The sequence below is a fragment of the Clavelina lepadiformis genome, chromosome 5 (assembly GCF_947623445.1).
Source record: "Clavelina lepadiformis chromosome 5, kaClaLepa1.1, whole genome shotgun sequence".
In the NCBI taxonomy this organism is placed as follows: domain Eukaryota; kingdom Metazoa; phylum Chordata; class Ascidiacea; order Aplousobranchia; family Clavelinidae; genus Clavelina; species Clavelina lepadiformis.
Window position 1 is genome coordinate 815,626 of NC_135244.1, and position 12,359 is coordinate 827,984.

The 12,359-nt window shown below is 41.5% G+C and overlaps 1 protein-coding gene across 1 annotated transcript; it reads left to right on the plus strand.

Annotated features, from left to right (window-relative positions):
• The first annotated feature begins 1,933 nt into the window (after positions 1 to 1,933).
• Positions 1,934 to 11,774, plus strand: LOC143460621 (uncharacterized). The gene is made up of 17 exons (XM_076958207.1): positions 1,934 to 2,152; positions 2,692 to 2,879; positions 4,421 to 4,682; positions 5,018 to 5,197; positions 5,305 to 5,465; positions 5,693 to 5,802; positions 6,224 to 6,348; positions 6,709 to 6,797; positions 6,969 to 7,482; positions 7,767 to 7,960; positions 8,235 to 8,431; positions 8,508 to 8,664; positions 8,770 to 8,862; positions 8,958 to 9,045; positions 9,118 to 9,385; positions 9,605 to 10,717; positions 10,869 to 11,774. Exons 1-17 carry the CDS (start codon positions 2,078 to 2,080, stop codon positions 11,339 to 11,341), a joined length of 4,287 nt encoding a protein of 1,428 aa, XP_076814322.1. The 5' UTR covers positions 1,934 to 2,077; the 3' UTR covers positions 11,342 to 11,774.
• Positions 11,775 to 12,359: the final 585 nt, after the last annotated feature.

Consider the following 12,359-nt stretch of genomic DNA (forward strand, 5'->3'; position numbering starts at 1 on the left):
GTCCAGTGTCTCTAGATCTTTGAAAATACATGGATCAAACAAATTTTGTTTGTTTGAAAAAACAAGAGCTTCTAATCGCGGTTGAGGACAGGCGAGGTCTGTTTCTATTCTAAATCATAAACAAGCATCTCTGTAACCATCGCTTGCGCCTAGAAAATGAGCAAATTATTATTTTAAGTTTTTTTTTAAAAACTGATCGATTATGTTTCTGATATGAGAGAAAGGAAAGGGATTTGACAAAGCAGTAATTTGAGCGTCTTTAAGTCAGCATGAACGGCAGCTATTCGTGCGTAATGATTTGGCCAACAATATGCAATCACCTTTCTCAGCTTTTGTCTTAAATACCTGTAAAAAGCTAATTGTGATTCGACAAGTTACAAACCTCAAGGTTAATCCGGCCAGAGTCGTAAACGGGCAGAGCGACGACTAATTTATGAACCTTCGGTGCCTGTTCGTGATCGTAAAATCTCGTCCAAGATAAATCGCTTCATCGGTGAAATTTACGACCGGCCTTTTGTAAATTTCCTTAAACGCGCCTGTTGAAAGAACGAAGATTAGCAAGTTGTAAAAATACGAATTTGAAGATAATTTTCGTGCGGTAGTCAACTCTGTAGTTGCTCTTCATATAGAGCATATTGTATATTGCATCAGCAAACAAAGGAAGTTATAAATTGTCAACTTACAGTTGCATCTGTTTGCGGGCTAAGTAGGATTTAGTAATAAGAACACGCGTAGTGGTTGGGAAAAAACTTCGATTACAACAGCTTCGAACGATTCCGGTTCCATGGTTGAAAGCATTTCAAAGAGCGACGTCATTAAGCGGTGTACGCGCGATGGCAGGAACAGTTCCAAGAAATCTTTGCCGGTCATTTGGTTCAAAAGGGCAAGTGATTGTGTATGTTGATGATTACAGTTGGTCGTTCAAGGACCTGCTGAACGAAGTAACTCCTTTAGTCCGACTGCTGTAAGTGTCTGAGATTTACACAAGGGGATCTGACTCATAAACTTGATCAAATGAAAAGGCGACGACATAATGACGTTGATACAAGGAGGTCACAGTTGCGAGACAGTCGCAATTAATTACACGAGCTATGTCTGTAAGTTAAAAATTTCAGATATTCGAGTTAAACCACTTTGATAGAATTGAGTTAGTTTTATCTTGGAACAACATTATTTGAGTTTTGGTCAAAATCAACTCAAATCTCGGACATCAAGCAGCGAGTCAAAGGCAGAGTTGGTCGAAGGAATGAAAGATTATTTGCGTTCGCCTTTTGCGCGCTTGTCACATTTGTTTTGATTCTATAGAAGTCAGCTTTTAAAGGCTATTGTTGACTCTAATTCTTAAATAGCAACGAAGCAGGGCTCGGCTTATCCATTCAATAAACTTTTGTTTGCTTAGCAACAAACCCCAAATCCAGGCGGCCGGTCGTAAAGTCAAAAGAAAGTAAAAAACAAACACGGTTACATGATGTCGTGATCGTAAGCCGCGACCAGTGTTATGACGTCACAATTACTCTGACAACAAGCGATTCGAGTGGCGAGGAAATAAATAATTTTCCCACGATGAATCGAGGAGTGAAGGATCGTTGAAGGCGATTTGACGAATCGCGATAATTCGTCGTCGGACAGTTTCCGGTTCAAGTTCACCAATCATGTTGCCTTCAATTTAAAAACTGCGATTATTTCGTTTCTCGAAGTACGGCAACTGGCAGAAAGTTAGGAGCTGTGGCCACAGGATAGGATGTTACAATTGTCGCTATATCGCAGTTGTATCCAAGCTTGATGCTGCTCAAACACATCTCGTGCTCAGGTGTTGTTGAATATTCAGATGTCTGCATCGTGCAGGCGATGATGGAGAGAAGTTGGTGATACTTCATTTTATGCTGAGATTATTTTAGCCGCTGATGGAAGTCGTTGAACTTAACCTGGTAATAATTTCAATCGTTTATTGATGCCACAGATCACCTTATCATAGGATCCACAACATGACGAAATCTGCTTCTGGTCTTAATCTGTTTAAATCTTTGTAATAATTTCGAGAACCATCAGTTTGAAGAATTAAGCTTGGAGCCCTGAGATGGCGGATCGAATTATCGCGGCACTGGATTATTTGGACGCGCACACAGAGATCGTTCTGCAGAAATCCAAACATGTAAGTCATCTGCCTGGTTGCGTTGATGACTGTGTGGAATAATAAACTTTGTGTAGTCACAAAAGCAGCAATGAGCTTTTGTTAAAGTTTCATCGTTATAGACAATATTATTAATGAAAAGCAAATACTAAATGTGATGGCGGGTACGTTTTATGACCTGCTACAAGCTACAATGGTAACTGGTACCTGGTAGAAGGTACATTGTGATACGTCACCAATACTGTACTTGTGACGTTTGCGTGACAAAAATATCCTCCCATCCATTCTATTTCGTTTCGTTGAATCTTTTGAACGTAACTTGATGTCGTCATATTTAGCTTTCCTTGCTTAAGCTAATAGCAGTTAGCAGGCTGCTAGTTCGTTACAAATTTAACTTCACCAGCCCACAGTGTACAGTTTAGCTTGAGCACGCGTGCGCTTTCCAGTCCTCACGAATCAAGAAGTCTTTTAAATCTTTGGCGATGCAAACACCTCTGTGACTACAACAGTCAACTTCAAATCTACGTCACTTGATTGTGACGTCATCTTCATTTTTTCAGCGATGCCTTGGAGACATCGACGCAAAGTATGACGTCATCGATCCGACCGAGCTTCCTTTCCAGCCGGTTATTAAAAATAATCTGATGCTCTCGGGCACCACCAGGACGAATATTTCCCGCGAAAAGACGATCCAGCAAATCGTGGACGAGGACCGGGAAAAAATTGTCCAATCAGCCCAGAGAACAAGGTAATCACGTGATATTGCCACTGCAGCATGTGTGGTGCAAACCGTGTGATGATTGTGACGTAATAGAACTTTTGCACGATGTAAGTTAGATAGCGAGCTGTTGTTGCAGCTACGTTTCTGCCAATCCACGTTAAAATCGTGGCTGCCGCTATTTCAACAGAAAAAATCGCGCCCTCGCAGCTATTTACCTCGTTTCTTGTCAAACTAACTTAAATATTATAACATAGTTATATAAACCGCCTAACCTAAACTAACCTAACTGCCTATCATTAACAACAGGCTGCGTCAGTGGCAATTTAAGAGGGTGGCTGACTGGACTGTAGTCTGAAGGCCCCGAATTTTAGTGATTCGTGAGTTGCAACAGAAATACTTCTAAGAACAGAAATGATTTTTTTTTCATGTTAAATGCTAAATAGAACTCGTCTGAGTCTGTTTTTTATAAGAAAATTAACGTCAGGTATTTTTGTATAATTTTGTCGTTCTTTTGATAATATTACGTCATTAACTCACTACGTCACCTAAGTTATAATTTCACTGAGTATGACGCAATATCAAATCACTTACTCGGCCTGCTTCTCATATACTGACCACCCCTTGGGCTGTGTGGTCTCACTCTCTAAAACTATAATGGAGGAACATGCCGGCTATATCCCTCATGTATTGGAACGTATGAAAGCTATGACGTCATCAAAAGCACAAAATGCTTATCAATTTTTCTTCCCTTATATTGAGCGTTATCGCGCTATTGTTGTATCCGTGCCAGACCCTTTAATTATTACGTAATAAGTGGATGATTAGGTGTAGGTGGGTAACATTGATTCCATTTAAGGATCCTTTTGCCCGGATCGAAATTGTGACGTAAGTTCTACCCCGGTTTACAATTGCTTTAAAAGCCGGTACATTTCGTCATTTAAAGAAATCGGTTGTTGACCTTCAAAGATTTGCCGCGTTTTATTGTTTGACCTCAATAAACGATTTTACCAACAATCTCACAGAATTATTCACAGTGGCCAAGATATTAGCCAGTTTACAAGCGCATTGCTTAAAACTTACAAAAGCGATTCTTTGTCGCATCATTTTAAACTATCCAATTTCCTGTCCATAGAAACGAAGCCTTTAATTACGCAACAGAAGTGTTTTGATATTCCCAAAGCGCCATGGCTGGCAACGCTTTGCGCTTTTTGTGTGTTTATGCTGTAAATAAAAGAAATATTTTTATGTATTATCAAACATTGTTAGAAGAGGTTCCTAAATGTCGCTATTGTTAGTAATAAGGGTTTAATGCTCCTGCCTTGGTGGGGTACTTGTTTTCCCTGAATAGCGCACCTGGTCATTCGCTTGTAAGTTTGTGTTGGACTAATCCAATATTCTGGATTACTACATAGTTCAAAATCCTTTAGACATTTAGCTATAAATAGTCAAAAACGTCACGTTTGTTAATTTATTCTTTTTAGTACTTTGTGTATTCAGCATAAAACCATTTCTTGCTGCGTTGTCGTGAAAAAAATGCTTGACCGTAATTTGCTTCATTTGATTCTCAGGTCTGCCATCTCGCGGAAAACAAATCCTCAGAGTCGTCCACAAACGTCGCTATCAAGCGCCAGCGGATTTCTCAGCAACGGAAATCGACGTCAAAATCATCGGCTAACGTCACGAGCTACGTCATCGTGTGCTTCACAAACGAGCGTGAAGAAATTGACCTTCACCCAGCCCGGGGTGGAAGTAGGTCCCAGTGACGCAAGAGATGACGTCATGCAGGAAATAGCAAACAAACCGCTCACCCACAATCCGTCCCTGGTTAAGGTGAGTTTAATGGTTCTAGGTCGGTTCAATCCATGGACGATCCAACCAACGCTTGTGGGTTGAATTTTCCAACCACCGGATGAACGATTAATCGCAAGTTAAATTAGTTTTATCTACTCAGTGTACATTATTTTTGCTTTGTGGTCGGTAACATGTAAACTCGAGCAAAATGAGTGAAAGAATAATTGGGTCGTTGTCATGAACTGTAGAGAGAATGTGTTTGATTAATAGATAAATAAACATTTAAACGCCTCTAAAATAATACTAATTTGTTTGTTTTGATCCGAAAAATTGCTGCTAAATTCTACAAATTTATTTCGAATCTTTAAATTTAGTCCCGCAGCGCCCCCGCGCGGAGCAGAACCGCCCCACACGCTCTCGCTCATCGCGTCAGCATTGGTTGTCGTTCTATGACGTCACTTAAGCATTCGCGGCCGTTACGAGATGGTTTGAAACGCGCTCAGACCGCTCGAGACAAATATGAGACAAAGGCAGGACCCTTTGCCAAGGTTAAGGTGAGAAAATCTTGAACTTGGTTGTGACTGAAAGTTTCGCCTATGTAGATAAAAATTATGACATCATTTTCTTATTACGTCATGTTACCATGGACTCCGTCGTCTAGGTTTCCAGCTCGGATATGTGGGTGGTGTCCGACTCGACGCCGGCCTCGTATTTTAACGGAGATCTTCTTGGGGAGTTGGAAAACGAAGGAGCGAGGAAAACGGCAAATTGGGAAGAAGCTGCGGACTCTGTTCCCCGCGAGGAAAAGAAATCTCGACCGCGGTACGTTGGAGAAAAAAATTGCTCGACGGATATTTAAGTCATTGTTATATCATTGTTTCGTCGTACACTTTGTTTAAAATTTGTTGTGACATCACAATGACACAATAGTTTGTTAACATTTCTTGGTAATACTTTTCTCACTCTAGTTTTTACCGTAGTACTTTTACTGTAGTTTTAACTTAACGAGTTATTTTCCCTGATGTGCAAAACATCGATCTTTCTTTCAGATACGAGAGACAGCTTGGGGCGCCCCCACAGTTTGGACCCAGCCAGCAGTGGTACACTTTCGCCGGGAAAGACCCAACGAAACAAAGACCCATTCTTACCTCGTTCGCAGGTTGTATGTTGTGGTTTAGGATTCTATACAACTTGTTCAGCGAATCTTCATCAGTCGTTATCTAGATCTCAGCAACTGTGACGATATAACTGCCAAGTTATTTGGTTGTAAACTGCTATATGTTGGTTCTCACACTTTTCCCAAGAGAATAAAAACAAAACGACTTTTTCGATTTCTTAAATAAAATGCTGTAGATGAAAGTGCTTCATCAACAAAATTGTTCGCGTTTAACTTAATAAGTTGCAACAACATAAATTTTGTAAAAAATGTACATTTTGTACAAATCTGATAAAATTCTTTGTCGACAACAACAAAACCATGTTATACACTTTAGTCCATTTTTTTGTATTTGATCAGTGTTATGTCATGTTTTATTTGTCACATTAATATATTTATTAGACGTTCCGTTGTTGTTTTACAGACGACTCCGGGTCCGATTATTACAACATCGAGTCAAAAGTCAGTGAAAGGGTCCTGACTCAGCTACAAGCCAGTCCGGGAATGAGGATCGGAATAAACGGCCAAGTTGTATCAAAATCAATGAAGGTGAAAGAATGTGACGTATAGTTAAATAATAAACTGCCAAGATTATTGTCAGTAGTCACAACAAACATCTGTTAAACATCTGCAGGGTGGTATTGGCAAATAATGACGATCACTTTGATATAAATAAGTTCTGTTTCATTGTGTGATACTCACCTGACGAATTGCTGTAATTGCAAAATATGCATGAACGTTGAATATAAAATATTTTACGCCGTAGGCTGGCGCATGTCAGTCGCTAACAAATGACAACAAACTGTGCAGCGGTGACTTGTTCATTTATAGTTGAAAGAATTATTAAAAGGCTCCTCCCATACACGTGACCCAGCACAGTTTGAATGATTTGTAAATTGTTGATAAAAGGTGACAAAGAAATCAGGAGAAAAAGAGAAAATCAAGGGAAGCGAGAAGGGAAGTGAATCAGAAGACGACGGTTACAGCGGAAGTAACAAGTAAGTGTTCGATATTTTCCCCAATGAATTTATGCCGCGGCTAGCATCGCCCGAGCCCCTATATTCGTATTATCTTGTACTGAGAGCTTTGAACCTTGACCTCATCTTTTGATAAGAAGGAATTCAGCTACATTGGTCCTGCGCTATTGTTTCATCATAAACCTCATTCAGGCAGGAGTCTAAAAACGAGGATGACGAAATTAAGTCCGATTCGAAATCTTCTCAAAATGATGACGATAAGGAATTCCGCAATTCTTCTGACCAGGATAATATCTCCAACCATGACGTCATCACCAACGAAGAGGAGGACCGCCACTTCAGTCTATTACGTTACATCGGCGTTCCTAGAGGAGAAAACCCTTACGTCACGCATACGTCATCGGAAGCAACTTCGACATCCGGTGACGTCGTATCTCTATTCAAAAGCGTTTGCAAGAACGGGAAAGCGTCGGTGGCGACGGAGGAGGGCGACGAAGCGGTGTGGAAGATTCTAGAAGGGACATCATCAACGCTGTGGTTGAACAAGCAGCGATGGCGGGAGCTGAGGGAGGAGATGGTTCGGAGGAAGGCGAAGAGGATCGCGCTCCACGACGCTCCAGGACCCCTGTCGTGGAGGGATCAACTGAAGAAGATGGGAGGAAGGGTTGTGGAGGGAAAGATAAAAGAGGAGGAATCCGACCAGAAGGTGATGAAATGATAGAGCGCTATCCTGGCTGGCAACAAAATGTTGGAGTTGCGACTCATTCGTGGAATTAATACAAGAGTCAAAACAGCAGCTAGGACGTCAACCAGAAGTTTTATTCGATGTTACAAATATTTATCGTCTTTATCATTGTAATAATTTTTCTGCTAAATAAATCATGTAATTGATATATCCTAATCTGATATAAATCTTTTAATTTTATCGTGCACCCAATGCTAAAGTATTAATGAACCGATTGCCTATTTTTTACGTAAATTTGTTTTCAGGGCACTAATACGTCAGTTCCTGTCATTTTCCACAAGTTGATGGATTTTGACCATCTCCCCCCAGGCTTTGTTCACGTGACTGCAAACGGATACAGGCCGCACTCAAGTGTGACGAACGTTGACCGAGACTTAGACCTTTCACCTCCTTCCAAAGGATTTCAACCGTCAGTGGGCGCTTCACCGAGAACTGTGAAGTAAGATGATAGAATAAGTTCATGTAAACTTTGCAAAACTGATATTAATAAGCGCATGACGTTTTATGAATTTGACCGTCACAATGACATCACAAATCACATTAAACGTCACAATATCAAAAAGCACATTAAACGTGAACTATTACTTAAAGATAAACGTTATTGTGATACTTCGAAAGTTTTGTGAATATTATATTCATTATCATGTTCACTCAACATCAAAATAAGAAATATTCCTAAAGTGAAAGTAAAAAAAAATGAATGCATCTAACAGATCTGCTCACGTGACTGGGACCGATCACGTGACGGCATTCCCTCCTCGGCCCTTCACCTCCCACTTTGAACTTCGCAAAAGTGCAGGTGGAAACAGAGATTCAAAAAGTGAACTTGAACTTGCGGATCTATTGCGCGTTGCTCGCGATTCTCTACCGTTGCCAAGCAACAAGAGCATCATCATTTCAAATAACAAAGGTACAAATCGACTATAAACAGATGGCTTATGTTACGTCATACATGCGTGAGATAATCAAAACGTCATCATTCACAGTTGAAGGCGACGCGAAATTGGATGACGTCAGCAATGAAGAGCTGGAAGCGTTGCGTGAGGAGGCGACGAACAACATGAAGATGATGGGAGGCGAGGAAGTAACAGAAAAACGGAGATCGGATCCGGGAGATGAAAATGAGGCGGAAAAAACTCACAGGTGCCAGGAGCTCTGTCAATTGTTAATCCTTTCATCGATTTATGTTAGCACGCGAGTTCATGATTCGAAAATCCTGGAATCGATTGCCAACATTTTTTGCTGCAGGCGAAAACCTGAGCGCACAGTTACGTTGAACAGCCTCCCAATGAAGGCGGAAGCGACAATCGCGACAGTCGACATCAGACCATCGGTGCCAAAGTAAGTCCACTCTAGGGGGGGGGGGGGGGGCGCAGCTGTGTGTCAGATAAAAAATTTAGTTCGAGATTTATCTTTGAACATTTTTGCTTGCAAAGGTCATCAATGCCCGTGGGTAGCCTGAACCTTAAGGCATTGAGCGAGAGTTGCAACATTTCTAACGGAACGAACCCGCCATCACCACCGGTAAGACGATGAAAAAGCGGTTTCTTGATTTCAGGGATAATAATCTTTAATCATTTTCGATTTGTATATCAGCTTCGCATCGCCATGGCCACCAACTCGTCCGGGACTCCCCCTAACAGCGTAATAAACGGGACACGAGCTGGAATGTCAGCGCCAGCAAATTCTCCCAAAACGTCCCCTCATCATGCGGCTTATTTCAAAAGAAGTCCCCGAGTTGAAAGTCACACCCATCCATCCTATGACCAGAACCACACAGCACGACAGAGCACGAAGTCTGGCTCATGGGTGACTCGATCTCCTGGGAGTTCCCCTAGAAGCAACCTCATTCATTTAAATAATGGTGAGTATATGCGGACGCGCCACTTTTAAAAAATGATGAGTGGAAATACGACGTTTTAGGTTTCCGGATTTACTTAAAGCTTACTTAACTTAACTTAACTTAACTTAATTTACTGAACAGCTGTTTTTAAACTTTAAGTTTTGGATAGCACATTGTCGTTGTCTTACGTGACCATGGAATATTGACTAGCCTTTGTGACATATTAATTCGTCATTCCAGGTTCTAGTTTGCCTCGGAAATCATCGGGCCGTGCATCAGGCGGCTTCATGGCGTCGCCTTTAACAGGAAGACCGGCGAACAAACACCGTATGAATGGCGGAAAGTTGTCGAGCCCAAACGACAAAGTTCTTCGCGCGAATATCCAAATCGATCGCAGCAAAACTGAACCTCACGATCACGTGAGCCAGGCCGGGTTCATCCAAATATCTCGCTCCCTGCGCGTCCCTCCTCAAAAGCCCTCCTCCGAAGCGGCCGGGACGGGGAGCAAGGTGTATGACAGCTACATGCGCGAGCTCAATTCGCGCGAAGGCTCTGGGAAGAAAGGATTCAGCGTTAACCCTCTCATGGGAAAAAGTCTGGGAGGAACGCCCGGGAAGGTGGCCCCTGACCGGACGAACTTTCCAACACCCAGCCAAGGCGGCTCAAATGTGACGACGTTGACAGGAAAGTACCAAAGTTTTAGCGCACTTCCAGTACGACGCTCCGGGCAACTGGGTGAAAGAGAGCAAGCAATTAATAAAGATGCAGGAGCCCTGCAAGGTATCAGAAGCAATGTCCCAAGCTCCGTTCTTCCTCTAGGACTTCAGGGAGATCCTGTCCGCCTTAACCTGGATAAGAACATCCACGTCATCTACAGAGATCTCGGTATCCCAAAGAAGAGCAGCAGAAGTTCGCTTTCAGGATCAGCAATACAATCTAGAACGTCTTTCGAAGCTGCAGATGGCGGTGGAAAAACCGCTGGCGTGAAATCCCACCCCAATTCTGCGAAATCGCGGGCATCTACACGTTCTCTTTTCCGCGACGATAGATCTCTCGTCCTCAGCATCCCAACAGCTGCCCCCACTCCGGATCTAGATAACCACGTCAATGATATAACATGCGATCAACACAATGGAGAAGAAATAACTAATCTCGAATTAGAAGCGACACTTGCATCAAACAGTGAAGTTAAAATAGAACCGGTCTTGAACGAAAGCAAAGTCATCGACGATCCATTGGAAGAAGAGGAAACAAATCCACGGGACGCACCGGAAAAGCAAACGCGAGCATCTCATGAGGTGGTGGACTCAGGAACACAATGGAGCCCGCATGAGGCCATTCACCGCGCCACTGGTGAGTTGCATAGAAACGCTCTCGCTTTTTTTGTCAATCTATTTCGGAATCTGGCCAAGTCCATATCAATTCAGTTTCTATATTTAATCTATGTCATAAGCTTGGAGATATTATGAACAGATATTGTTGCATTTTCTTCCGACGATTACAGGTATAAGTCCGGATCGTGCAGACGAAGAGGAAAGCAAACACTTGAAAGAAACCAACAATGATAAAATCCCGGATGTAGAGACAGCACCGTCTGATGATCAACATGCGCTGGAGATAAAAGAATCAATCAAAAATGATTCAGCGGAAAATTTTCATCCGGAGAAGAATGATTTTGGTGATAAGTGCGACGTTACTTTAGAAGCTCCTTTGAAGCCTGACTCCGACATCAAGATGAACGAAGATAAAAAAGTTGATGCAGAAGCAAAGGAAGAAACTGAAAAAAAAGATCTAGAGGACGCTAAAAACATTGAGGAAGAAGAGGAGGAGGACACACAACGTGTGCAGAGAAGCATGTCAGACAGTCATCTCAACAACATGGATGCAGCAGCTGGAGAAAGGGATGTTCCAAATGATGAAGATCTCGCAGTGAGAGGTGTAACCAAGGTAACCGTGAACATACCTGACAAAACCTAATCCAACCGAGATTGTTTAGGGATTTCAATTGTAATGTTGCTGATGGAGGGTTGGAGCTGGATTGAATTATTTTCAGAGATATCTGCTGTACAGCAGCTAACAGAGTCATTCACTGACACAAGAACTGAAACGGTTTATATTAAAAATTATCGTTAACGCTGTTCGCGTAAACGTCTACCTAATTGTACGACGTGTACTGTCCCATAGCTATATTGTTTTCCAGAAGGCTTTGTTGCAATTCCAGAAAGGCCACAACAAGTTCTTTGTGTGATATAGGCGATGGGTATTGTTCTATAAGCGCCTAATATTTCCAAGCGATGTACTGGAAGTTTAATTTATTGCTTTTACCACAAATGCACTTTGATTACGACGCACTTAGCAACTCTTTTGTTGATGTTATAATTGTAACTTAATAAATTCCTTTGATATTGCGCATAGACTTTAAAAATTTGAGATAACAGTTTAGATGAAGAATGAGACAAGACAAAATGCTAATAGTAATAGAGTGGTGGTGTGTAGTGCAGTAATAGTAATAGTGAGTAAAAAATACACCCAATCAGATTTTGTAGAGCTGAATACACCACCTAAAGGCCTACCGTGACAGCAATAACTAACCGTCAGCGGAAATTAGAACAATTCACTTATTGTGTGTTAAACTGTGCACTTCTGGTGTGCAGCACGTGATTGCTATATTCACGACGACGTCACCAACATGAATGAATATTTTCACCAACCAATGAATATTTTAACTTTCTTAGACAAGAAACAAACGTACCCTGTATAATGGATAAAATTATATACAATAGATCAACAAGTTTTATGACCAAATCAAACCGCCTTCAAAGTATGACTGCGGTTCAGTGTAGATTTATAAACGTGAAAATAGGGAATACTTCGATTAAAAATTAAATTCCGTAATCCAAGATTGAAACCGTTAAGAAAACGTAGAGGTTTTGTTGCAACTATTTATATTAAGTTATACTTGAAAGGACCAGTTGGCTTTATTGCAACGAATGTG

What these genes read in the sequence shown, in the direction of transcription:
- LOC143460621 (XM_076958207.1), top strand. Translation starts at nt 2,078, where the DNA reads ATGGCGGATCGAATTATCGCGGCACTGGATTATTTGGACGCGCACACA. An exon ending in CGAACCCGCCATCACCACCG is followed by an intron (nt 9,046 to 9,117) that starts GTAAGACGATGA and finishes TTTGTATATCAG; the next exon opens with CTTCGCATCGCCATGGCCAC. An exon ending in GGCCATTCACCGCGCCACTG is followed by an intron (nt 10,718 to 10,868) that starts GTGAGTTGCATA and finishes CGACGATTACAG; the next exon opens with GTATAAGTCCGGATCGTGCA.